Source organism: Camelina sativa, chromosome 7 (assembly GCF_030686135.1).
Source record: "Camelina sativa cultivar CO46 ecotype springtype chromosome 7, ASM3068613v1".
Classification (NCBI taxonomy): Eukaryota; Viridiplantae; Streptophyta; class Magnoliopsida; order Brassicales; family Brassicaceae; genus Camelina; species Camelina sativa.
The window spans coordinates 30,186,823-30,213,393 of NC_141886.1; the positions used below are offsets into that span (position 1 = coordinate 30,186,823).

The window sequence follows — 26,571 nt, forward strand, 5'->3', positions numbered from 1 at the left end:
ATTCGATTGTATACTCTAACAAACAATTAGCTATTTTCTGTTAAATTTTAATGTCTTACAAACGAAATTTAACTTTTAACAGGTAGATGAACACAAGAGGTGAGAGCAAATAATGTTTAAACTATGTTGAACCTCTAAATCTCTTGTTCTTGTTGCCTCAAGAATCTCTTAGTGCCTAAATTTCTCCTCACAAATTCAAAAAAAAACTGACCATTGTGTAAAAATTGACAAAACAGAGTCTTTTCTGAAGAAACCAGTCTATACATAATCTGTCATTTTTTTACCCAAAAGTTGCATTGACTGTCTGAAATCCAGATCAGAGATGACCAAACTCTTGGGATTACAAAATAGAGAAAACAGAGTTTTTCTGAAGAAACAGGTCCCATAATCTGTATTCTGTCATTTTTTACCCAATAGTTGCATTGACTTGTCTGAAAGATAAACCAGTTCGACCATTGAACTAAAACACAACACATTTACTTCCACCAGAAGATGCAGCAAGAAAAACCTTTGGATCATATTTTTCTTCGAACCAGACCTTTGAAAAAGTCAAAACTGTAATTGAAAATATACAATCCACATTAGCTTTAACATGTAACGTGATGTTGTTATCCGTACAATCCACATTAGCTTTAACATGTACAATTGCATAAATAAATTTTACCTATTGCCATCAGGGTGAAGCTCATACATTTGATTGTCATCTCCAATAGCCAGCAAATATCCCGAAGACGTCAAACCCTGAAAATTTTAGAAAGTGATGCAAAGAGGATCGAAGCACCATATTACAATGACTGAATTCCCCAAATTTTGGCATTAAATTGTTATTGTAGCATTAGCATCCAGATGATGCGATCGGACTTGCGTTGTATATAACCAACGCAGAAAAGAGAATCCTACCTGGATAGTCACAACATTTTGAACAACTTGGTCCTGTACTTTTTCTTCAACAATTACTCTTTGCTCACTGCACATACACGGTAAAGTGTTTCAGCCAATTTAGCCTTTAAGCCTCAGTTGAAAAGCATTTCCAAATACATGCTAATTTACCAAGTTTATTAGCCTTTTAAGTCAGATACTGACAAAAATGAGATACGAATATAATCAAAGTCAGTTCAGATTCAGACAACAGAAACCCTTCAATGAAAAGAAGACATAAAAATGCAATCGAAAGTCACCTGTGTAACCATGTTCTGTAGTAAAGTTCCTCGAGAGATTTAAAACCTGTAAAATGGAGACTGATTATATGATAAATATTATTATTTCTCTGACGCCCATCTCATCTAAATAACTAATTTACAAATAACTTTATGGAGGATACTTCAAAAAGTGACAAAGATGCTCGTAAAGAAACAAGCAGCTAACTGACTCTTTAAGCAGACTCTGAGATCAGAGGTTTAACATTACCTTGGTCCATGAATAGATCAAAGAATTTTTCAAATTTAAGAAAAAAAGCTCCAAGGATTTCTTCTCTTTTAAGTAAGTTTGACGCAGGAGACATGTCTTTTAGTACAGCATTTAAGCATGTGGTTGGTTGCTCGTTGTCCACATTCAATCCCACACCTGCGAGAAGGATCAGTCACTTTCTTTTAATCTACAAGTAGAGAACAAATCAAAGCAACAAGACTACGAGCTGCACGCTTCGACTCTGTTATAGTAGTAGTCAAAGTAAACTTCAAAAAAGAGTAATGCTTATTACCGACACTGACATGAAACTTCTTTGATCTATAAGTCGAGGTACACAAAATGCCTCCAACCTTAAGGCCATTCAAGTAGAGATCATTCGGCCACTTAATTTTAACATCAATGTACGACAAACCCTGTATATTAATGAACTTCAAATTAGCTAATAAAATCTGATGCAATGGATCAAGAACACAACATTTACGAGAACATACTTTCTTGTCACAGACATCTTTCACTGCTTCGGTTACAGCAAGAGATACCACATACTGTACCAAAGGCACGACACGACCATCTTCCATTTCCAGAGTAAAAGAATACATAAGACAACCCTTTGGAGATTCCCATACATTCTTTGTTCTGCCTGCATATTCATCAGTTACCACACACACAGTTTCAAGTTTTCATATCTAAATTCTACTTGCTTAGTAAAATACTATCTAATAATCCAAAAACTCTTACCTCGACCTTTAAGCTGGACATCAGTGACACAAACTGAACCAACTGGCAGCTCAGAGAAGTTACTGCAATAAACTAAAACGCAGATTTTAATACAGGGAAGGTAAATAACCTTACAAGGGAGGAAACTAAACAGAGCCACTTACTGAGAAACAACATCGTGAGTGGACGACAAACGCGGAGACCAAATAAGAAACCGCCCAAACTGATGAGTTAGAATGGAGTTCATAAAGAGTGAGAGATTGAAGGAATCACCATCATCATCTTTGACCAAATGCTTAGCCTCGGATTCTAAAAAGAGTGAAACTTTGGTATTGTCTGGGAGTTTAAGCGAGTTGTTGTTGTTCTTGAGACGCTTTGCTATCTCAGTTTCCACAGAGGACTTGCCACATAGAACCAAGCTACAAGAAGCATGATGACTCTCCATTGCTAAAATCAAACAAAAACCCAAGACAGTTTCTATAAAGCAATACTCTTTATTAATTAAAAAAAAAAGGCATCAAATAGTGTTAAATCTAAAGCATATGAATCAGTATCCATAAAATCAGGGGATCGGACCTGAGGCAGCGACGGAGAAAGATAGAGGACGCAGAAGAGTCTTAAGAGAAGTGAAACGCAAGAGGTACGACACCGTACAAATTGCAAGACTAAAACAATCCAAATAGATGAAAAATTAGATAAGGTTGTTGAACGAACTCCTTCCATTAACCAAATCAAGCATTGCGCTAACTCAAACTTTAAAAAAAAAAAACCAAGAGAGGGAGAAGCAACGGCGATTCTGGTTTCGTCGGGTAAAGCGAGGCCGGAGTTGCCGTCGTCGGGATTGTGATCTGTTTTGTCATCGGAGATATCGAAGAAAATGAATCGAGCAGACTGTTAGTTATGGGCCTTAATGATTTAGTCTTTAAGCCCAAAACAGTGGAATAAAAGGATGTTGGCCCAATTAAGGAAGAGCCTTTTCGACCAGCGACCAGCGACCGATAACCAGTTACAGTGACTAGTTTTGTTGGTCGTCTATTGATGTGAGTCGCTAAAACCAATCCCTGTTGTTCGTTTGACAGTTGCTATTTCTGATTTTTTTTCTTTTTTTTTTGTTATAATTTAAATTTTCATGTATTTTTATAATTATTTGGATGTACACTATCATTTCTAAACAACTAATTAACTATTTTTATGCTAAACAACCAAAGTTTTTCTAAATGATCATTGTTTTTTTTAAGTGTGAGAAAGAAACATATATAAATTTTTCATTACATAAGAATCTTATGTAGAGTAAAGTGACCTTAGTGCATTGGCCAATGGTAAGTGTTTAATGCACAAGGTACTATTACATCCGGGATCGAATTCCCACCCCTTATAAATATAGAGATTTGCTAATGGGCCTGTTAGCTGTGGCTTTATAAAAAAAAAAAATCTTATGTAGAAGACGAAACAATATAATTAGCATTTCCCATTGACTTTATTCAATTGTACAAAATGGCTATAATGAGCCACAATCTTTTATTAATATAAAACCCAGACGTGCATTAGTGAAACAAACAAATCATGAACAATATAATAAAATAATGATCTCTTTACATCTTAATTGGAGCTTTTCCATGAGGTGATCGCACGTCTCGGATCTTCTTCTCTTTTGAAAGTATTCCTGCTAACCTTCAACAACCAAAGTTTTAATATTAGTTCATATTTTTTAATCACGTATATATATGAATGAATAAAGCTATCAGATAATACAAATTTATGTCACATACTTTATAAGAGCCATTCCATTAGTTGTTTGATAAGCATTTTCGTTAGAACCGGAGTCTAGGTTGACTCTAGAAACAGGTTTCTTGAGTAGTTCCTCTCCTGTCTTGGCAAGAATGTCAAGATTCTCGACCGTAGCGATATCCACAGAAGCAGCATCTCCATTTAATGTGTCATCCTATAAATATGTTTAAAACACATATCTTAAATGTTATATATGGTGAATATAAAGAAGAAAAAAAAATACGGGTTAGTGAGCTGATTTTCATACGTACCTGGATACGAATATAGTTGGGTTCAGAATGAAGAGCTCGGAAAACAGCAGATAGATGAAAATCAACCATGTCGGAGCTAGCTTGCGTGAAAGCATCAATGAGAGGTGTAGAGTTATCGTGTGTTAACCAACTCAATAACCCCCAGCCAGCTACTTCTTTTGCATTGAATTTCTCTTCGCATTTATGGCTTCCGGTTCCAAGCGAAAGAACAAGAAACCTTCCATAATCATTTGGTCTGATCGGGAAAAAATCACTGCTACCTCTTGTGATCTCATTTGTTACCTCCCCAATGGCCACCAAAGCCTATAGCATATAACAATTATATGATAAATATATATTATTCAAAACCTCTATAGAAAATTTTCAGTATTATTAAAAGAATATTTCAGTTATTTTTACTATATAAGTCCATAAATGTTATCATTCATCGTATAGAAACCTATTGTGACATAAATTCGTCGATCCCTAGAAATTTACCGGGTTGTTAGCTGCAACTCCGCCATCAATAAGATTGTATTCTTTAACGTTTCCGGTTGAATCTTCAGTTCTGAAGAAATGGGCAGGCAAGTAAGTAGGGGCTGCTGAAGTTGAGATAGCAATGTCAGCGAGGGTTGCATTCTTGAGAGGATTGTTTTTCACCTATAAGAAGAGTACGTAGTCAGGTATATTATACCAGAGTTTCTGTTAAGTTAATATACCATAATTTAATTTCACAACTACTAACAAGCTAAACAAACCTCGTAACTACTAAAGATAGTAGGTTGAAGATGCTTGATATCAAAAGTTGGAATGACAACGTTGGTAAGCGTTTGATTTAACTTTGTATCACCCAACTTAGCGTGGATAAGTTGATGAAGGTATTCACCGTCATATTTAGGACCAGTCAAGGATTTTACGAGGTTTTTAGCGGCCGAAAATGGGAAATGATCTTGAGGGAAGATCTTTGGACACTGCTCAAGATAGAATTCTTTTATCTCAGAGGCTGCAAACAAGGGCCGCCCTTCCTTGTTAGGAGCGGTGAGCATGGCTGTCACCAGACCACCAGTGCTTGTTCCTGCCACTACATCAAAGTAGTCTGCAAGCCTTGCGTCTTCCCCATCCAATTTCTATGCATCCATGTATAACTAATATAAGAATAATGATATATATATATATATACATATGTATAGTTAGGTAGCTAGCACAAATATACCTGAAGTTCGGACTCGAGAAAACCAAGGATTACTGCAGGGATAAGCCCTCTAATGCCACCACCGTCGATGCTGAGGATTGTCACTAAGTTTCCATAGGTCGGAGGTTGAAGAGGTGATTTCGGGCTATCCATTTGCATCTTACAGAAAAAGCAAAGCAATATATTGAATATTTGTCACTTTTTGTTGATAGATATCGATGTATTGTACTTGAGGAGATAAAACTTTGGTTTTGAGATGTTATGAGGGGTTAACAAACTCGACGCATTTATAGCACATAAGTGGCGGCTGTTACAAAGTTAGACTATGTCTTCATTCTTAATTACGATATTCACTCGTCAAATTACCCTTGCATTGCTTCGTCCCATTTGTTTTGAAGTACGATCTGATTGGTTTATTTCTTGCTTTGTATACAACATGCATGGACTTTTCTTGCATGGACATTTTTTCTTCTTCCGCCTAATTATGACCATGTCAACCAATTTTTATCAGTGAAAATTTTCAAATATTTATCAATACTAACTACAAAAAAAGTTTTTGTTCAAACGAAACTAATAACTTCCCAATTATCGGGTATCTTGACATGCATGTCACTTCTTCAAGGAAATCTAAGTTTTGTTTTTGTGAACTATTTTAGGTTCATGGGAGTTAACACGCCTGGGGCGTTCTTTCTAGTCACCCGGAGATGTTAATTAGAGAAAACATAATATCCCCTGATGTTATTATATATTATCTAAATATACTTCAACAGTTGACCAAAAAAAAAAAAAAAACTTCAACAGTGAATCTTTTATTCAACAGTCAATTCGGTCATAGAAGTTAATTCAATTCAATTTATTATGTTGACAACAGCTGAGTCGCTGGAGTTTTGAAAAGATCAATGCCGTGACAAATAGAAAGTTACAAAATTTATCTTTTGTGGCAACATTAATTTATTTAGAGTTTTAGCCGCCAGTCAGTACTTATCCCATCATTCAACCTACCTTTCATTGACCAAAATAAGAAAATTAGTACATCGACTCTATGTTTTCCTTAGTTTACAGACAATAATAACTAGCATTCGCTGTAACGCAGATGAATGTTCTTCACTACCCCTAGAGGCTTGACGGAGTAAAGCTGTCTGGAGGGAATCATTTTGTTTGTTGATATACAGTGAATGTGATTCATCGCGAGTGAACACTTTACTTTTCTAGTAATATTACATTTCTTAGTATTATATAAAATTTAAATAGCGAGATACATAATATATTTTTATTTATAAACTTTATTCGTATTAAAATTTGATTTAGTCAATATTTGAGTAGTGTATTTTGTTAATAAAAATTTGTATGTATCATCGACAAAATTTGATTTAGTCATCTAATTTCAGACCCGCTATCTATGGTCGGTGAATAATAATTTTGCATATAGGTTGGAAATCATAAATATATTTATGTTTATGTAAGGTTTTGGTATTAAAAAACATTTGGTAAAACTTAAATGGTGTGTAGTATGTTCTGGTCGGTTGCAAAATTACATACAACTCTAATGAATCGTAATTTTTTATCAACCACATATTAACTAATTATTATTTGAATAGAGTTTACAAAAGTAATTTTAGAATCAAGCGATCTGGAAGAATGAGCTAGATAATCTGTTTTGTAATTTAAAAGCAGATTATGTAATAAGTAAATTATACGATATCATACAATTCTAAAAAAAATGATAAAATGATATATTGATATAATTATGTTTCTACAATTTAAAATAATACTGTAAAATTGTAATTACAAAAAAATAAAACTACTAATTTTAAAAGAAAATGACTACTTTTTCTTAAAACATTAAACTTCAGTATTAATAAAAGTATAAAATTAATTATTAATCTTAAAAGAAATATGATTGTATATAATATTCACCTCTAACAAAATAGTTAACTGCTTCTAAACCATGTTTACTTGTTTATAACCAATTTTGAGACGAAATGGTAATAAGTTTTTCTATACATATCTAAACATTTTGATTACATCTCGAATTCCTATAATCAGTCATATGCACTGTATTATGACACATTTTGGTCCGAGAGACACTAACAAAGCTTTTCAACGCTTCTAAACCTTGTTTTAACTAGTTTTTGAAGCGTTGCCGCTGAAGAAAGCAACGCTGAGCATTTGAAGTGTTTACTAATAGCCACTAAGTTACGTGACAAGCGTGGTTATATGCAGAAAAAGTTGATAACTAGGTTCAAGCATCATTCTACATCAAAAGAACATTTTGCAGGTGGAAGCCAATGAACGGGTACTACCTCCCAATTATTTTTGGGAACTATGGTGTACCGCTTTGTTAGAACTTTGGTGTATCACTTTGTTTACTATTATGATGTACACCAATTGTATATTCATCACTAATTTACAGCAACTCTTTGGACACTTTTCTGAAAAATATTATTTTTACAATTGGAGGTTGCTTACACGCTAGTGGTAATGAGGAAGTGGAAAACATAGATTTTGAGTGGGATGACGATGCTCTAGAATGTCCATGAGTTTACTCAGTCAGAATGGCCAGGTAGGGACACATCTATTCCTTGTGCTACTGTGAATGATGGTAGAATCACGAAAGAGGTGTCTGCTGCCAAATGTGGTGTTTTGAGCGAGGACAAAACACGAGAAAAAGTGACGTAATTATTCTCAGGGTCGATAACAAGTCTTGAAAGCCCAAAAACATAGCAAACCGGCCGTAAGATAAAGATTAATCTACGGACCGAGAAAAGACGTGAATCCATTCATCAGGAAGGTAACAGTCAAAGCGTTACAAATAAAAAATAAAGCTACAATTGACATGTTGGTGTTCTTCTATTTCAGTAATGCTTCATGTGATCACACAGTATTGATAAGCATCTTGTACTTTAACTGTCCTTAGCAACGAGCATGGATCTGCATTGTCAATGTTTCCATCACCGCAGCATATATCCCATAAAATGATACAAAAATCATATATATGGCCTTGATTGGTGAACACAATTAAAGTTGTACCACTTACAGCTTTGATTTTTTACCAATCACAAAAGCGTTACTAAAAACTTTATTAAAAACTTTACTCTCAGCTTTTTGGTACAACTTTCATGTACAACTCTTTCTTATAGCTTTGCACTATTCCGTAACAGCTTACAGCTCCAGCTTACAGCTTTTCTGTACAGCTTTGGATATGTTACCAATCGGATCCTATATCTCCATAATCATTTTCTTTTGCCTTCATACTACCAATAAGATGGTAATTCGCTCCTTGAAGTTGGAACATGTTTGGTCCCTTTCCTTGATGTACAGTTCTATCTACTTTTCCTCCTAGAGAAGTCATTGCAAAAACCATTGCATAACCTCTACTATTGTTTTGGAAATGCCTGCTTATTCTATCTGTACCAGCAAGAAGTTTATTAATAATATCTGGAGATTTTTTGAAAAGGGGGAGTTTAACAGTTCCTTGTAGACAACAGAGAGAGAATATAGGATTATTGGTATTCCTCCTTTTGTTAAGCCTCTCATCGTACCACAACAATGCACCACAATACTGACACATATAGTATGAGTCTCCATGATCTAAGTATTCTGCAAACATGAACCATTTGATTTAATCGGATTATATTAAATAGCTCAATTTATTAGCATTATCAATAATCTCTCATATCACCTGTTTTGACATGGTTTTTTCGATTCATTCTTTCTTTAGTCGTAGGTGTTGTCTTTTCTGTAATTGAGACCTCCATTTCACACATCTCAAATTGTTCATCATCATGAGAGATGCACTCATTCGAGATACACATCGGTGTATACGTTACTAATCGGACCCTATATCTCCAAACCCAAATATATTCACATCGGTTATTTTCTTCTATTTATATCTAGAAAGTCTGGTTATATATATTTCTCTTATGCAGCTACTTGATTTTCTTCTATTTTACGTTTAATATTTTTATTCATATCCCCTACTGATTCTACGATGTATCTTGGATTGTTCAAGCCTATGATGATTCCTATGCATGCACTGGATTGTAAAATGAATTAAAATATAACCTACTTAAAATCTAATGGAAATAATTTACACGTATTCCAACCAGACAACCAATTGCACCTCATTTGGTTCTACATTATTCTGAGCACACAACATATGTCAGATTGTTACCCAATCTCCAAAATCATATGTCTAACAAAGCAATGAATCTCAGATCTCACTAAAAAACATAATACAAGTCAACTTCTAAACTCAAATCAATCATCATCATACAATAATTTCATCCCATGTGCACCCCCTTACCATTTTCTTTTCACTCTCTCTAACTCTCTCTGTAATGCATTGAAAGACGTAGCTGATAAAAGGCATGGGACCCGCACTTACGGTTCCTCTATCTCAAAAACACCATTCAACATTTTTCTTCTTTCCAAAAGTTACGTAGTTCTTCTGTGGACAGTTTATTTTTTTTTGTCTTTTAGCTATAAATGCAGGAGAAACATCAGTTAATTCACCCATAGGTTTTTTGAAGTTGTCCATCGGCAGATAAAAAAATTTGCCTACAAATTCAACACATTTATCCTCTATAACACATCATTTCTTCCCTTTTACAACTAACACAAAACAAATATTTCAAATTCCTCTCAACTTTATTTCCATTCATCTTCTCTCCATCAAAAGTATTTTTTTATAAATAAACATATTTTTTATTTTTTATTTTTATTTATTTATTGTAACATCTATTTTTTGTGCAGAATTTAAAGGACAATCAAAGCTTCTATTCTATCACATTTTGTTTCCACATTTTTTTGTTGAAAGGTGTGTATTTTTATTTCATAAATAAATATATTTATGCTATATAATAGGTTACTAGTTCTATTTATGTTATATATTAGTTACTGTAAACTGTCTTATTTTTCAACCAATTATGTAATGAGAATGCTGATCTTATATTTGTATATATGTATATATGTATATATATATATATATGGTGGTGCTTAATATTTTTCTTTGTTTTTTTTGATAAAATATTTTCTTAGTTATTAGATATATATAATATGAATATATATTGTATAGGATTACATGTTTAGAAAAATTTATATACATAAATCTTTATTTACTCAGATTTAAAGATTGATAATTATTTTTATTATAGATTTAAAAATGTGCTATGAACTCAATAATTACTATTAGATAATCATTTAGAATATTTTAAATCTATTTTCTCAGAAACTTTTAAAGCTTATGAAATTTTTTTAGTACACACACACATATATATAAGTCTTTTATACTGAATATATATGCATATGTCTCACATAATTTTGTAGATTATTTATAAATCTCACTTAATTTGTAGATTATTTATAAGTCTCACTTAGTTTTGTAAAATATTGTTCTAAAAAAATTTGGAATCATTTATTTTAATCATAAGTAAAATTTACTATAAGATTTATTGTAAGTCACGATACATCAGTTCTCACGATGGCACAAGATAGTGATGCTGAATTTCCTTTGCCTCCTGCAGACAAATATTATGTCGTTGATTCTGGCTATCCAAATAAACAAGGTTTTTTGGCTCTTTATAGATCTTCACGGAATGGGGTTGTTAGGTATCATATGTCACAGTTCAACAATGGTCCTCCTAGAAACAAACAAGAACTATTTAATCGTTGTCATGCATCACTACGTTCTGTCATTGAGAGGACATTTGGAGTTTGGAAGAAGAAATGGAGGATCCTTTGTGAGTTTCCTAGATATAACACTCATGTTCAAAAAAGAGTGGTGATGGCTACAATGAGACTACATAACTTTATCGGAATTACAAATTATTTTGATGAAGATTTGCTGAAGTAATGGAGCATACTGATATTAGCGACACAAATTTAGAGAATGATGAAGGTGACATGAAAACTACGGCTATAACTGATGGAGATCAAATGGCAAACATTAAAGAAAATATTGCAGATATGTTATGGGAAAATCAAAATAATATCCATTAAACTATTCTAATTTTTATTTTTGTTGCATTTGGATAATTTGTGTTTAATGTTTTCAAACTGTAAAATTGTTTAGAAAATATTCTATATTAAAAAAAAGTTATGTTTATTTTACAAGAATTTTATCATTTGTTTAAATAAATTTGCTGAATTGGATGTGTTTTTAAATAATTTACAGTTTAATATTTGATTTACACTGTTTGATCTGCTTTTACCATTCAAACATATAATTTGAACTGCATAATCAGCACAATCTGCACTTTTCCAGCATAATCTGCATGATATACACTTGTTCAGCATGATCTGCACGATTTGCAACTCTTGTACTGCTTTTACCATTTGGAGCCTAACTCTCTCTCTCTTTCTCTTTTTTATTTGTTAATGAAAAAATATCATTATAAGTAGCTCTTATATATTACGCACATCATCACCAAAAAGGCAAAAACCATCCAGCAATATTTCTTTGGTTTAAAACTTTTAAACTCATTCCAAAGCCATGAAGAAGATCGATTTAGGGAGCCATAACGAGGCGGTTGAGCCGGACTGTATTAAAGCTCTCATTGTTGAATTCATCACCACCTTTCTCTTTGTCTTCGCTGGCGTCGGATCCGCCATGACCACCGGTAAATTAACATCCATGCTCTTTTGTTACAGTTTGATATTGCCATGCTAATATTTTGTTTTTTTTTTTTTTTTTTTTTTTTTTAAAAAAATATTTTGGTTTTCTACAGTTCTAATTAACAAACCAAAAGTCCCTTAAATTGGTTCTTGGAACCGTGATGCACTTTCAATATATTTACAACATTTTTATTGTATTCATCATTTAGACAGTTTAGTCGGAAACACATTGGTGGGACTTTTCGCGGTTGCGGTGGCTCATGCATTGGTTGTAGGAGTAATGATATCTGCGGGTCATATCTCCGGTGGCCACCTCAACCCTTCCGTTACCCTTGGCCTACTGTTGGGTGGCCATATCAGCGTCTTCCGTGCATTCCTCTATTGGATTGATCAGTTGTTGGCCTCCTCTGCAGCATGTTTCCTCCTCAGTTACCTCACCGGAGGAATGGTACGGTATCTAATTTAATGTACCAAACTTAATTTTTTTGTTAGTCAACAACTTTTAACGCTATTAAAAGTAAAGCAAAAAATTATGATCCCATAACAATTTTCAGAAGATTCTATTGTTTTCGTGATCTAGTCAACTTTCAATTGCTTACCTTTGTTTTATTTTTCCTTATATAATTTTTTTCTCATTCAATAATACACAAGTTCTAATATACATATATCTTTACAGATTTTTTTTATTGGCTCAGAATGCAATACATTCTATATATATCTTTATCTAATCAGATTTGTTAAAACTTTTGATTAATTATATACACTTCAAAAATGATTTATTCCGGCATGTTCGATTTATCATGTGGTTTGACATTATACGATAACGCTTTGTGTTTAGGCAACTCCGGTTCACACATTAGCAAGTGGAGTTAGTTACACTCAAGGGATCATATGGGAGATCGTCTTAACATTTTCACTTCTCTTCACTGTCTACGCAACTATGGTGGATCCCAAGAAGGGATCTCTTGATGGGTTGGGTCCACTTCTCACAGGCTTTGTCGTCGGAGCCAACATCCTTGCGGGCGGCGCCTTTTCTGGCGCTTCCATGAACCCCGCCCGGTCTTTTGGTCCCGCTTTGGTCTCTGGAAACTGGACTGACCATTGGGTATATTGGGTTGGACCATTGATTGGTGGTGGACTCGCCGGTTTCATCTACGAGAATGTCCTCATCGACCGTCCACATGTCCCAGTTGCTGACGACGAGCAACCATTGATGAATAATTAAAATGTGTTTGGATCTGTGCTATGCACGTCACAGACCTTAAGATGTTTTATTTGATCTCGCAAATCCTCTTCTTTTTGTCCTTTTAGACGTATTTATATTAAGTTTTTAACCTTAATATATCTATTCAAATAATTGAGTATTTCCGATTATATAAAGATAAGTAAGCATATAAAATCATTTACCAAAAGCCATTACAACCACAGTGACCGTCTTTGTAATTGTGGAACCTATTTCTGTCTCTCACAATGACCTTTAAAGAAGATCATCTATTCATGACATTCCATAAACCTGAAGGTACTCCATAATCCTAATCCGAACATCTTCTTTCAAACTCATCATACCAAAAAGCAATCGCGGCCTTTTGGCTATGCAGACACATTTCATCCTCTTTCTCTTTTTCATTTAATTATGCCAAATATAACACAAGGGTCATGTCTGCCACTCTGCCTTATACCCATGCAGAAAGTTATGGACTTCCCGAATGTATTGTACATGTTTACGTAAGAATTAACAATAAATAATATGTATTTGCAAAGGTTTATTATATATATTTTGAAAATAAAAATCATTCTATAAATTTTTGGAAATATGATTATCGCTTACGATAAGTATAGCCCAACACATTTTATCTCTACCTTGTATGGATATATATATATATATATATATATATACTAAAATTGGATCCGTGCTAGAACATGGGTTAACATTTATTTTATTTATTTTGTAATTTTTATTTAAAGTGTTATATATATGATTGTTTTATTTGTTTTAATTTTTTTTGATCAAACACTATGCCATGAAATCATATGTTGAATATATAACTTATGAAAATAACATCTATTTTGTAAGATTTATTCTAGTAGATCTAGATTTTGACCCGCGGTACACTGCAGTTTCAGTTATTTGATAAAAATATTAATTTTTGTTTGTTAATTTTATTTGATTTGTTTAGTTTTTAAAATTATATATTGTATTTTGATTGTTAATTATATGACTTAACCTACACTATACCGCATATTAATTATTTTGTTACAGTATTAATTAATCGGTTTAATTAGATACGTTTATTAATCTAATATTCATATTGTTAACAAAATAATGAGATAATATTTTATCCATGTAGCACCGAATTAATGACATTTTAAGTTACTATTAATATCTACTCAAACATGTCTAGCCATATAAGCTGTCGTGTGATATGTTAATTCGCTGTACACCACAGAAAAAACTTCATAAAAGTCTAAATTTATTTTTAAAATTTAAAATGTTTTAGTAAAGTTTCTTTTTTTTATAGAATTTGAACTACTTATAATATTTGAACTTCTTATAAAGTTTAAATATTATTAATATCTTAAACATTTATAAAAATTAAATGTTTTAATAATTGAAATATTGATAATCTTTAAAGTTTTTAAAATGTTCACAAAATAATGAGATGATATTTTACCCGTGTAGCACTGAATTAATGACATTTTAATTTTCTATTAATATCAACTCAAACATGTCCTGCCATATAACCCGTCATGTGATATTTTAATTCGTATATATTATTAAAATTTAAAATATTTGAATAAATTTTATTATTTTAGAAATTGAAATACTTATAATATTTGAACTTCTTATAAATTTTAAATATTATTCATATCTTAAACATTTTATAAAAAGATAAATGTTTTAATAACTGAAATATTAATAATCTTTAAAATTTTAAAAAAGTTATACATTTGAATTTTTAAAGTTATTAAAAGTTGAAATTCTTTAAAATAAAGAACCATAATAAAATGCATAATTTTTTTAATTTCAATGCCTGATAAATCAAGGTTTCTGCTCATTCGTATTCAGAATTATTTTTGTTTCTTTTTATTAATATGACTTTGAATCTTTGCCTAGTTTTCTTAGGTGATGTAGGGCATTTTGTATATTTTTTTAATCATCAGTTGAGCAATATATGTCTATTTTTAAAAATTTTAATTATATCATATGCAGAAAAATCATAAATTTTATTAACTAAATATATTAGATAAAAAATTAAAATAATTAAAATAAAAAATAAAATAAATGTGAAAGAAGAATCACATATTTTTGTTTTAATTAGGTTGGGAGATTTCTTTATCTTTTAAATGTTACCTATAACTGATTTATATGTTACTATAATTAACTAAATCCATATTATCCTTACTTACCAAAAATCAGACTAATCCGTATATTATGATACACCTATGTCACAAGTTTATAACAAAAAAATCATAAATATATCTATTGTATAGTCTGTGTACTTCCGTTTTATTATATAGGTGATATATATATATATATATATATAATTGTGCGACAACTCGTTATAGATTTGTTGATATGTGTTTTATTTGGTTAAAAACGTTTCCTCTGTATTGCACTTCCTTATCCAGAAATTTTTAACGGAGTCTAATATATATACTATAAATAATAAATTAATCATAAAAATGATAAAAAATGTTTTAAATTATTTTATTATCTAATTTACAAATCCAGTCTTATTATACTTTGTTAGGGGTGGGCGTTTGGTTTTTCGGTTTGGTCTCGGTTCAGTTTTTTTGGTTTTATAAAAATGGAACCATAAAGAAAACATATGTAATTCGGTTTGGTTACGGTTCGTTTTTTTTCGGTTTATAGTTTTTTCGGTTTCATCCAAAATGAAATCATATAAAAACCATATGTATCACAGTTTGATTCGGTATCGGTTTGGTTCCTGTTTTTAACGGTTATTCCATGCTTTTAAAAAATAAATAAATAGTTGATACATAACTAAAAATAAGCATAAAAGTAATTATGAATATATATATATATATATATATATAAGTTAGAGAATAGAGACTTAGGTTAAGGTTTTGTAATTCGATAGATTAATAGGAGATCAATAACTAAAGTCCAATAAAGAAAAATTTTATTGATATTGTTATACAATATAAATTTATAAGCTTGAGAAACTAATTAGTAATGATATATAATTATCCTAAATTTTTATAAGAAACTAAAAAAACCATTCGGTTTTACGGTTTTTAACCAGACCAAACCTAAATCAAATGTTAATTAAAATGAAAACTGAACGGATTTTTAGATTTAACCATAACCAAACCAAACCATTTATTTTGGTTTGGTTCGGTTCGGTTTTTCAGATATCGGTTTTTTTGCCCACCCCTATTTATTAGTTTTAGATTTTTATCATCCATTCTCTTTTTAGCTTTTTGGTATAAAAACACTAAAGGTATAACATTGTACGTAGAAGAATTTTATAACATCTACAAAGAAAATAACTTATACCAACATTCTAAGATAATAACAAAAACAAAAGTTTGATCCTAAAATTAAAAACATTTGAAATGAAATAATAATATTTAAATTTGATTAGATTTTGTACTCAATGAAAGTTTCATACTAATTTTTTATAAATTAAAAATGAAAATTAGATCGTATGGGTAAAACGATTTACTTTAGTATTAAAAGTAAAGTGTATACACTATATATATAACATTTTTACAGGAAAAACAGAAAACAAAAAAAAGGATAGGATACGTAGAAAGGAAGGGAAGGGGGGGGGGGGGGGGGGGGGGGGTTAGTTGTATTATACGTAGGTCCATCCATCGATTATTAGAAATCTAGCAAACAATAAATAGAGAACTATATAGATGTTGTAAAATATCGATAAAAACATCGTTATAATTAACACATCTTATATTGCCTTCTAACAAATTTGTAATTACTTCATCTATCTCCATTAGCTTTAATTTGGTGCTTCTGTTGAGCAGATGGACTGAAGATCGTTTCTAAATATGGGTAAATGTTTTTAGTTTTTTTTTTTTTTTTGCCATGGGAATATTTATCTAGGCCTATAATTTTCAATTGTAAACCGAACCGTTTTCATTTTTGATGAAATACTAGGTTTTCACTCGCGGTATACCGCGGAACTAAATTATAAATAAATGTATTTTAAATAATAATTTTTAATTTATTTAGTTTTCATATTCTCAATTAATTAAATTTTATCTAATTAATTTATAATTTTGTTTAGATTGTTTTTTCTTTTTCTTACGTTTTATATAGTTTATAACCTAATTACATTAAATTTGTTATTATATAGAATATAACATTTTAAAACACTTAGTTTTGTTTTCTATAATTAAACAAATATATATATGCCTATATGGTATGTTAGTGTATATTTTTATGCGTATACAATTTTATTTCATTTTTTGGAATATTAAGAATATGTTTTAGTATGTGTAATATTTTATAGTTCATATACTAAATAATTTATAAGTTAATTTTCCAAACTATGACTACAAATCTATAATATATGAAATAAACTAATAGTTTTAGTGTTGGTTCTATAGTCCAAACCCGCCATGATAGGCGGATCACACAACATGTTCAAAGATTTTTAATCGGCAAAAAATCATCATATGAAACCCGTGAAAGTAAAATATAGTATGTGAGGCTAAAAGTCACTTTTAATCAAATCAGTTTTTCAAATTTTAAAAAAAACAATACCTCTTCACTCACCTCCTTATAAAATAAAGGAAATAAAATCTGTATACATTTATAATTATGTTTGTTACCTTTTAAAACACTTAGTTTCTATAAAAAAAAATCAAATATAGATATAATTAATTTGTTTATTAAATTAACTATTTAATGCTAATGGTATACCTGTAAATAAGTACCAACTTCAGGATTTATTTTATAAATGTCTCCAAAATGTATATATAATAGATTTACAATATTACCATTTTTTTGTTAAAAGATTTATTAATACCATGCGGTCCATGCCCAACATTTAAGTACATTTCCTTTTCGACGTGATTGGGTTTTATTTAGAACATGATTTATGCATACCATTTCCGATGATGACTGTTCCATCTATGTTGACAACAATTACTTCTTGATGCAAATAGTCTTAAATGATTATACACTACTAAAAAGTTATTCATACCCGTATAAGAATACTCTTAAATGATTACATCACTAACAAAAAGGAAAAAACCAAATTATTCACAATCACAACAAGAATGATCGGAAAATAGAAAGATAAATCAAATTTTCTTTTTCTATTAGTATTATACATTACTCAGTGAACACACTAGCATAATAACAGGTTTTTCTTGTTAATGCAAGATATTTTAAAATAAATATCTCGCTCATTGTTATTTACATAACTCCTCTATGTACCCAAAACCAAATCATTGCTTATTAACGAAAAAAAATATATACATATAGTTTGCACAAAAAAATAAAAGATATATATATATATATATATGGTATAAAATCACGAACTGTAAACGAAAGGAGAAAACAAAAATATGCATTTAATTCCAAAAAAGTCCTTTATTCGTAATTCCACAAATAGCTTTCTTGGAGAAGTGGGTCCAACAGTACCGAATCATCTCCGTACGTAAAATCATCTTTGGTAGCATCTAACCATGGGGGCATCGACACCAACCCCTCCAACGAGTCGAACAGCCCAAAATCGTTTTTTACATTGTTGTCAAGACTTGGCAACTCCACTATTTCTCCTAGCTCTTCCGAGAGCATAGAAGACGAGGAAGAGGAAGAGGATGAGGACGGCCCCTTTTCAATGTTCTCAGTCTCACACCTAGTTTGGGACGACGTGGTCTTATCTTCGAGATTGAATGGTACAGTTTTGAAATCCATAAGAGCTGCTTCTGCGGCCGCGGCCTGAATGTCCTGTGGACTGAGCGAGATGGGTCGTGGCAAAAACTCCGCGAGCTCGGGGAAGTTGAGGATTGCAGATGTTCCTTTGATACTTAATGCCGCAACATCATGGGCACGCGCTGCCATCTCCGCCGTGGGGAACGTCCCGAGCCAGATTCTTGATTTCTTACGAGGCTCACGAATCTCCGAGACCCATTTACCCCAGCTTCTCATGCGGGCACCACGATATACCACTGTTTCTTTGGATTTCTCTTTTCCCTTCTTGGTGGAGGACCATTCTGTGTCGGAACCATGAGACTCACTCATTGCTCTCTATCTCTCTCTCGTTTTGATGTCAAAAATGTTCGAAAAATTGTGTACCAAAATGTAGAATAAGAATTAGTTGCTAGGCAAAAAGGATTGAGACAATTTTGGGTGTCGGTTTAAGATAGGAAAGTTTTTGTTTGAATGGTTGATATAAACGAGTCATGTTTATGTTTCTTCTTTCCAATGACTTCAACACTATATACTGTGGGCACTGTGGGCATTGTGGGCACTGTGGGCATTGTGGGCACTGTGGGGTATTGTTTACTAAATGACATAGAGGTCAAATTCTAATGAACTTTGTGATTTAATGTTCGAGAAGGGAAATTAACGATGAAAAGCCTCAATTTTCGTTCCATCAATTTAAAAACTTTTAAATAAAATGCTAAATAATTTTCGAGCGAAGGTTTTTCCCTCTACAAATATTAAGAATCGGATTTTTTTTTCTTTTTTTCTTAAATGTCGATTAATTTGTATGTATGCAATTTGTTTACAACGAGTGTCACTTGATATCTGTTTTGTCTTTCCCCGGAAAATGGAATCTTTTTTCTTAAGTACTCCATAGCTAGCTAGCTAGTGTTTGTTTCCTCCTCAAGCTCAGCACGACGTTTTGAGAGATATTTATGCAACTTATCTATCAATGTTATAATTGGCATGAAACTGACCTCAAGAAAAGGTATCAATTGTGTTACTTCCCGAACAGCTGTATAAATAACTTCGTTTTGCTATGATTAATAAACTACTAGTTTAACAAAAAAAGTTGTCAATTGAATGTTAAAGGAATAGTCGTTGCCTCGTTGGGTTTATTAGTGGTTTGCTAAATTTGTAAAAGGCAACTTCACGTACGTATGCATGAATCAAGTTTTTAATTCGTGTGCATTATTATTATTGTAAGCTTTTTTCTAAGTTTGGAAAATAACAGAAAAGAGAAGATAAAGACTTGCTAATTAAGGCGCATTTCAAAATGTAATTGGTCGGATTATCTTACTCATGAGCGTAACACTAAAAAAAAAAAAAAAACTAAAAACATTTTGGACAATTCTCACAAATAACACTAAAAATAAAATTTATTGTCAAATTTAGCATATTATCTCTAAAGTTCTTAAAATAAATTTGATAGTATTTCTCAAAAAAATTATGCATCATAACATTAACAACTGAGTAGTATATGATGATAAATAAATTAAAATCCCCAAAATAAAATATGCAATATCCCAGAGAGGTCTAACATATTATAAAAAAAAAGTATGTACGTATCTATCAAAGTGGTCAATGGCTTTCGAGTGGGGCTCAAATTAAATCCTCCGCCTCAAAAAAGAAAAAAAAAAGAAAGTATACTACAAAATATGCATCATAACAATAACAATTGACAGATAACAAGAAAAACAATCATAAAATAAAATATGTTAAATTCAAATTGGATACTTGAAAATTATGTGCAGTTAACTAGGGTTTGGGCTCGATTTTGGATTTAAAGAACAATATTTAATCAGGAAATGAACTTGCACGAAACACCTAACAAATAACCATTTTATGCCATGAATCCATGTATTTATATCCGCCTAAGCCTATAGCTAGACAGACAGGTGAAATACACACATCCAAAAAACAAAAGAAATTATATTTATAAGCCATTGTTTGACAACCCAATATAATCTGAAATACCCAAATATCAATGGTCTTCGTAGTCTCGCATTGAAAAAGAACGCGTGGGCAGTATATTATAAACTGATACATGAATCGCATATCTATACTCGCGTAATCACATAAAGCATATACTTTATGCTTGTGTATATTTTACCTTCTTAACTATTTCCGAGACTAAGCCGGCATGTATAGTTCTCGATGTCCTCGTTCACATTCTCCTCTTGAATTGTGTCAGAGCGGCTCGTGTACCTCTACACACCCATGAGGCCCTCGGCCCCTCGATTATCATCTTGTTCGGCATGTCCCGGTCATTAGAAAATATTCATCCGTACCATTAGGTTCATAACAATTTTAATATAATATCGCTGCTTCCACTAAAGCCATCGATCGCTTATTACTTCATCACTAGCCGCCAAATTACTGAGGCTTTCGAGTATACGTCTCGATCGACACGTTGCCATTATCACTGCCACTGACGCACACCTGCAATCATGTGGTTAGACACATTACAAATTTACAATTATCAAGACCCTTAAGCTCGTACCGTATCGATCTTTTATCATAGGGTTTTCAAACCCATTGTCATTATAATTATATACATCATTAACTAGTTTTTTTTTTTTTTGGGCAACCATACATCATTAACTAGTTTATTCAACACTATTTTCAATCCATTTATCTTTTTCATTTCCCGGTCTAAACTAATTTTTCTTTTCTTCTTCTTGTTGTTCAATTTTGGCTATTCACATTAAATTACAATAATTGAATATTTTTCAAATGATCTTAACGCTTTACAAATTATAAAATCAGTATTCATTTAATGTATCTGAAAATTTTGAAATTATAATTTATAAATTTCACACCATCAAACGCGCAGTCTTAAACTGTCAAGTTTCAACCACTAAAATTGAAATTTTCGTCCGTCCACATCAATCATCAAAACAGATGGTTGTGGTGCATTGAGATGTCGAAAGCGAAAATTATTGATTAACTAATTAACGTGTAAATTAGATGGCAAGTATGAGTCACAAATTAAATGTAATCATAAACTTCAACATACAAATTGTTTAGTGATCAGAGATTTTTCATTTGTTTCTCCGATTGTTAGATTTGTAGGAATGCCATCATCTAAGTCTATTTAGAAAATTATTTCTGTCACAATAAACAAAAAGATATGTTAGACATTAATTATTACTACAAAACGTATAACCTAATAATTATGATCTAACCTGACCGTCATTGTCCGTGGCCTCCACGCCCACCCTTGGTTCGTGGCTCCACGATTGTTTGACAAGCTGATTCGTTACCTTGTGATGATGAGAATAAAATTCAAAACTTATTACCTACCCTAAAATTATCATATGATATTTTCCGTGGTTTTTTTCCTGATAATTCACAGAACAATAAAAATCAATTCTCAAAATATTGCGTAAAAAAAATTTATGCTCAATCACACTTAATTCTAAAATTTTCTCTTCACAAATAACTTTACAAAAATTCTTCAATGAAATAAATAACAAAATCAATTTAAAAAAAAATGCTTCTCATATTATCATAAAGGTTTTTCAAATTAATAGATAGGTATTAAGTTTGTGACCAACAGATTTGTGAAACCAGTTTGAGATATATATATATATATATATATATATATACACAAACAGAATTATGTTTTTCTTTTTTGACAACAAACAGAATTATGTTTAGTTGACCAACTAACTCTATATAAGAAAATTCTAAAGATTACATTACATGATATAAATTTATCCCCGACACGACTGTCCAAACAAAAAAGCACATACAAAACATGGTGAAACTCTCCTCTTACGATTTCCTTGTCAATGAATGTAACACAAAAAAAAGGAATGGATCAACGTGTTTCGGACTAAACGCCAAATGTAGTACTGTCAGTACGTTATTCTTGCATGTCCACTCATGACGAAATGCGCATTGCCGACTTATGAATTTCCAACGTTCATGTACCATACATACGTTACATTTATAGTCGTTAATCTGCATAAACAAAATATATGCAGTAAAGGTTGCATGAAAGACTGGTGGTCAAATTTCTCTTCCGTGGTTATTCGAAGTATTAGGATGGTTAAATGTTAATATTTATTTCTTTTTATTTAGTGTTTTTTTTCTTTTTTGTTAGAGAGTTCATACATGGTTCTAATTATTTCGATTTAAGATAAGAAAAGTGGAACAAATTAACAAATTAGAAATTATGGTTGTATACGACACAACCACATTATATAGCTAGTGGTACACAATTATAGTGGAACCGGTCTTTGTATTTTTATTTTACTTCTTCCTTTGTTTTCAGCATATACGACATAACCACATTAACCGTGGTTGACTGGTTGGCTCACATTCTCTCATTCGCATTCAAATCTTCATTAGTTAAGTCGATTTCATATTTAATATGAGCTAACAATTTCATTTAAACAAAACTATTTAGATTTTGTTTTCCGATAATGAGTATCGAATTTTTGTCCCACCAAAATGGTCGAAAAATTATTTGATCTGATGACATCGTATAATTTTATAATACAATGAATTTATTAATAAGTAATAACTAGAAAAGACAAAAAGCAATGACATAAAAAAATCTTTTTTTTTTTGGGTAGGGACATAAAAAATCATTTTTGTTTATGTCAGTTTTTTTTTCCAAGTCATGAAAAATCCATCAAAAACATTTTCTAGGACAAAAATGGTCAGAAATTGATAGATGTTAAGAACAAACGTTTAGGGAATTGTTCTCATGTATTGTTCTTCTGTTCTTTATGATATAACATATTTATAGGGATACATATTAGGGTTTACAAGTCGACTAATGGGCCGATAATGGGCATTCATACTATAATAGATATATTCATAACACTCTCCCTTGGATGACCATTATAAAAATGTAATTCCAAATGCGCATGTGAGATGCTGCCTCATTAAAAATCTTACCAGGAAAACCCAATAGAAAAAACCATGGTTAAGGGAAAAAGAGTGCAGCGCGTTTTTACTCCCCCTCTTGAGTACATCACTTGAAATCTTCGAGATGACCGATCCAATATGATGAAGTAGCTTTTTTAAAAATAGTTGTTGGAAACGCCTTGGTTAATGGTTCGCCAAATCTTCACTTGAACGAATCTCTAGTAAACGTGTATCACCATTCTTCTATTGTATTTCAAAGACTCATCTTTATCATTATCTTTGTTTCTCACAATCTCATCAATGTATTTCAAAGACTTTGAAGATGATAGTCTTTCACCATTGGAATCATAATATTCCTCTTTAGGTGTTTATCTTTCGCGTGTTCTTTTGTTGTCTCATTAAAAACCTTTCATGGAAAACCCCAATGGGATAAAAACCATGATAAGGGAAAAAGAGTACAACCACGCACATGAGCATATTTCTCCCCCTGAAAGCATCATCTTCAGGTTATGCATTATGATCATATATATCATCTTTACTGAACTGCTATAAACAGAACTCATATGATCATTATATATTTTCTCGGGTCATTGAACTTTAAGTCATTTGCACCCCTTTCATATAGAAGATTTATTTGAACTTAAGCCCAAATATTCTTTTACATACAATCTTCCAAACAATCATCTTATACATAGGAGTTATTTATAATCTCCTTGTAAAACTTTCTCTTTCAACTCTTCTTCTTAGTATGGTACTACAAGACCAATTTTCTATGTAAGATAATGTAAGCATCTTGAAATAACATCTCTCTCATCAGATGTCAAATCTGTAACCTCAAGAAATTTCATGAAATATTTGATCTTACATAATCTGATTTCTCCATCTTTCAGGAGTAATATTTCATTACTGATTATTTCTCCATATATTCCTTGGTATTGGTATGTGAAATCTCTACTGGAGATCAGATAATCTTTTCATGATCAACATATTTCGCACTTGTTTTTTTACCAATCTTTTAACAAGAACCACTTGTAAGTGCTGAAGAGACAAGAAACACATATAATTTTTCTTTTAACGAGGTTCAGTAAAGGCCTACGTCCTTAAACTTTCTTGAAAATACTTCTTGAACACAATCACAATGAGTGTTCAATCTCGGATTTACACAACCCTAAGTTATTCTCTTAGCTTGTTCCCGATTTATTTGCAACCCACTATGAGATCCCTAAGATCAACAACAATGATCTACACACAAGATTCTCTCATAGAGATAAACTCTCACCTTTTTCTCTCCAAATGTGTCAAAAAGCATCAAGACTTTTTTCTTGCTTTCACAATATTCTCGAGAACTATAAAGTATTGCTTCTAGCAATATAATTAGCAAGATAATTACTTTAAGGGATATTTTTTTATAGTTTGAAAACCTTATAAATAGACTAATCAAGTCTTGCCTTATTTTCAAATTCATAAGGGATCTATAAAGTTGCTTCCACCATATGAGAGTGCATTTCTCATAATAAATATCAAATATTTATGAGAATCATTGTCCTACTACATGTACTTTCTCATAAAGATCCCCTTATATCCCACTCATTTTACACTTTCAAGTGTAAGAACTACAAGTCCAAATATTATCTCTTTAAGAGACTTGAACTATTTTATAGTTACTTCTTTCAATGATTAACCAATCATTCTGTGTACACTTTTCAATAAAACTTTCTATTAACCGCGGTTTATGATCCTCGATTTTTATCAATACAATTATCAACTGCAACACTGCATGCAAACATATTATGACGTCGATTTGCTTATTGGTTCCTTTTCATTCTAGACATGACTCAACTTGTTGAGATTTCCTTTCATTATGATTCTCAGGTACCTGAATCTCTTTCTTATTCATGTCTACATCTTTTCGAGAGATTTGCCATAACTATTTGCTTCCTCGGTGCCATATTAAATTATGCTCCTTTTCTTTTCCGAGGATGCTTATATTTGGAACCATAAGTCTATCACATTTCATGCGATCTTTATACTTACTAGCAGTTGATCTTATCATTTTAGGACATTAATTGGAGCACAGCTGGTATATGTGAATTTTCACTCAAGGTCAGAAAATGGCTCTTGCATGCTTTTAGCATCTTTGCAAACTTTGCCAATAAAATATCTTTTCAACTTCTAGCGCACATTTCTTAGTACGAAGATCAAGATAATTTCTTCCAATATATTTCTTCAGCTGTTTATTTTCTCCCCCTGATGTTGGAAAGACTGACTCACTGAAACAACAGTTTCTGCATCTCGAGCCTCAAATTCTCGAGATATTAAATCTTGGAAAGATATTCATATCCAACATATTTCCAACATTCTTTCAACTTCCATCTTAATCATTGTGGTGGAGCAACTTAACATGTATAAACAGATTTAGATGGAATATATCTGGTTTCTGACCCAAACCAATTATAGTGGGGAGTACTCATGATTATTCGTTGGCATGATGCAAATTACTTGACATATAGAGTCATTTATGTCAATTACTTGGTATGGTTTCACCACCATTGTCAATTAACCAAATACTCTCGCAAACTCCATGTTGCAAGTTAATAACAAACATATATAGTGGATGATCAGTCCACAATATCGCTTTGTATACGTACCAGAAAATTGACATTATCCAAATTCATGGGGTCGGTGAAAGCCATATAATCGGCTTGCTTTGTAAAGCAGCACACATAAGAAATCACTACGAAAACTCTTTAGGTTCTCTAATGAATCTTTTCAGAAATTTCTGATTATTCTTTCGCATCATTACTGAACCGGAATGG

General features: G+C 31.7%; 3 protein-coding genes and 1 pseudogene across 6 annotated transcripts; 1 reads left to right on the forward strand and 3 right to left on the reverse strand.

Moving 5' to 3' along the window:
* Positions 1 to 224: 224 nt before the first annotated feature.
* Positions 225 to 3,007, reverse strand: LOC104703109 (biotin--protein ligase 1, chloroplastic). 3 transcript variants are annotated; one of them, XM_087459727.1, is made up of 11 exons: positions 2,914 to 3,007; positions 2,701 to 2,789; positions 2,289 to 2,571; positions 2,146 to 2,207; positions 1,899 to 2,047; positions 1,700 to 1,820; positions 1,408 to 1,563; positions 1,179 to 1,224; positions 901 to 967; positions 665 to 741; positions 225 to 555 (listed from the first exon to the last, which is right to left on the reverse strand). In XM_087459727.1, the coding sequence occupies exons 1-11, from the start codon at positions 2,982 to 2,984 to the stop codon at positions 516 to 518; spliced, it is 1,161 nt and encodes a 386-aa protein (XP_087315853.1). In that variant the 5' UTR covers positions 2,985 to 3,007; the 3' UTR covers positions 225 to 515. The 3 variants fall into 3 exon arrangements, with proteins under 3 accessions (XP_087315853.1, XP_087315855.1, XP_087315854.1); XM_087459729.1 differs by having other exon boundaries at positions 2,146 to 2,217; positions 2,914 to 2,994; XM_087459728.1 differs by having other exon boundaries at positions 2,895 to 2,994.
* A 568-nt stretch (positions 3,008 to 3,575) lies between these two features.
* Positions 3,576 to 5,597, reverse strand: LOC104703110 (patatin-like protein 2). Its single transcript, XM_010419055.2, has 6 exons — positions 5,356 to 5,597; positions 4,901 to 5,269; positions 4,641 to 4,802; positions 4,164 to 4,466; positions 3,894 to 4,066; positions 3,576 to 3,795 (listed from the first exon to the last, which is right to left on the reverse strand). Exons 1-6 carry the CDS (start codon positions 5,491 to 5,493, stop codon positions 3,717 to 3,719), a joined length of 1,224 nt encoding a protein of 407 aa, XP_010417357.1. The 5' UTR covers positions 5,494 to 5,597; the 3' UTR covers positions 3,576 to 3,716.
* A 6,048-nt stretch (positions 5,598 to 11,645) lies between these two features.
* Positions 11,646 to 13,329, forward strand: LOC104703111 (aquaporin TIP4-1-like). Its single transcript, XM_019227959.2, has 3 exons — positions 11,646 to 11,954; positions 12,159 to 12,397; positions 12,788 to 13,329. Exons 1-3 carry the CDS (start codon positions 11,828 to 11,830, stop codon positions 13,172 to 13,174), a joined length of 753 nt encoding a protein of 250 aa, XP_019083504.1. The 5' UTR covers positions 11,646 to 11,827; the 3' UTR covers positions 13,175 to 13,329.
* Positions 13,330 to 18,512: 5,183 nt separating this feature from the next.
* On the reverse strand, positions 18,513 to 19,316 carry LOC104703112 (ethylene-responsive transcription factor ERF042 pseudogene; annotated as a pseudogene). Its single transcript, XR_015562576.1, has one exon. The product of XR_015562576.1 is annotated as an ethylene-responsive transcription factor ERF042 pseudogene (transcript).
* Between the last annotated feature and the right edge of the window lie 7,255 nt (positions 19,317 to 26,571).

Bases quoted from the DNA above. Each gene is read 5' to 3' on its own strand.
- LOC104703109 (XM_087459727.1), bottom strand. From the start codon at position 2,984: ATGACAAAACAGATCACAATCCCGACGACGGCAACTCCGGCCTCGCTT. The intron at 1,821-1,898 runs GTATGTTCTCGT...ATTAATATACAG, and splicing joins AAGATGTCTGTGACAAGAAA to GGTTTGTCGTACATTGATGT. The intron at 968-1,178 runs GTGACTTTCGAT...GTGTATGTGCAG, and splicing joins TACAGAACATGGTTACACAG to TGAGCAAAGAGTAATTGTTG.
- LOC104703110 (XM_010419055.2), bottom strand. From the start codon at position 5,493: ATGCAAATGGATAGCCCGAAATCACCTCTTCAACCTCCGACCTATGGA. The intron at 5,270-5,355 runs GTATATTTGTGC...ATGGATGCATAG, and splicing joins TTCTCGAGTCCGAACTTCAG to AAATTGGATGGGGAAGACGC. The intron at 4,467-4,640 runs GTAAATTTCTAG...TATATGCTATAG, and splicing joins GAGTTGCAGCTAACAACCCG to GCTTTGGTGGCCATTGGGGA.
- LOC104703111 (XM_019227959.2), top strand. From the start codon at position 11,828: ATGAAGAAGATCGATTTAGGGAGCCATAACGAGGCGGTTGAGCCGGAC. The intron at 11,955-12,158 runs GTAAATTAACAT...TTCATCATTTAG, and splicing joins CGGATCCGCCATGACCACCG to ACAGTTTAGTCGGAAACACA. The intron at 12,398-12,787 runs GTACGGTATCTA...CTTTGTGTTTAG, and splicing joins GTTACCTCACCGGAGGAATG to GCAACTCCGGTTCACACATT.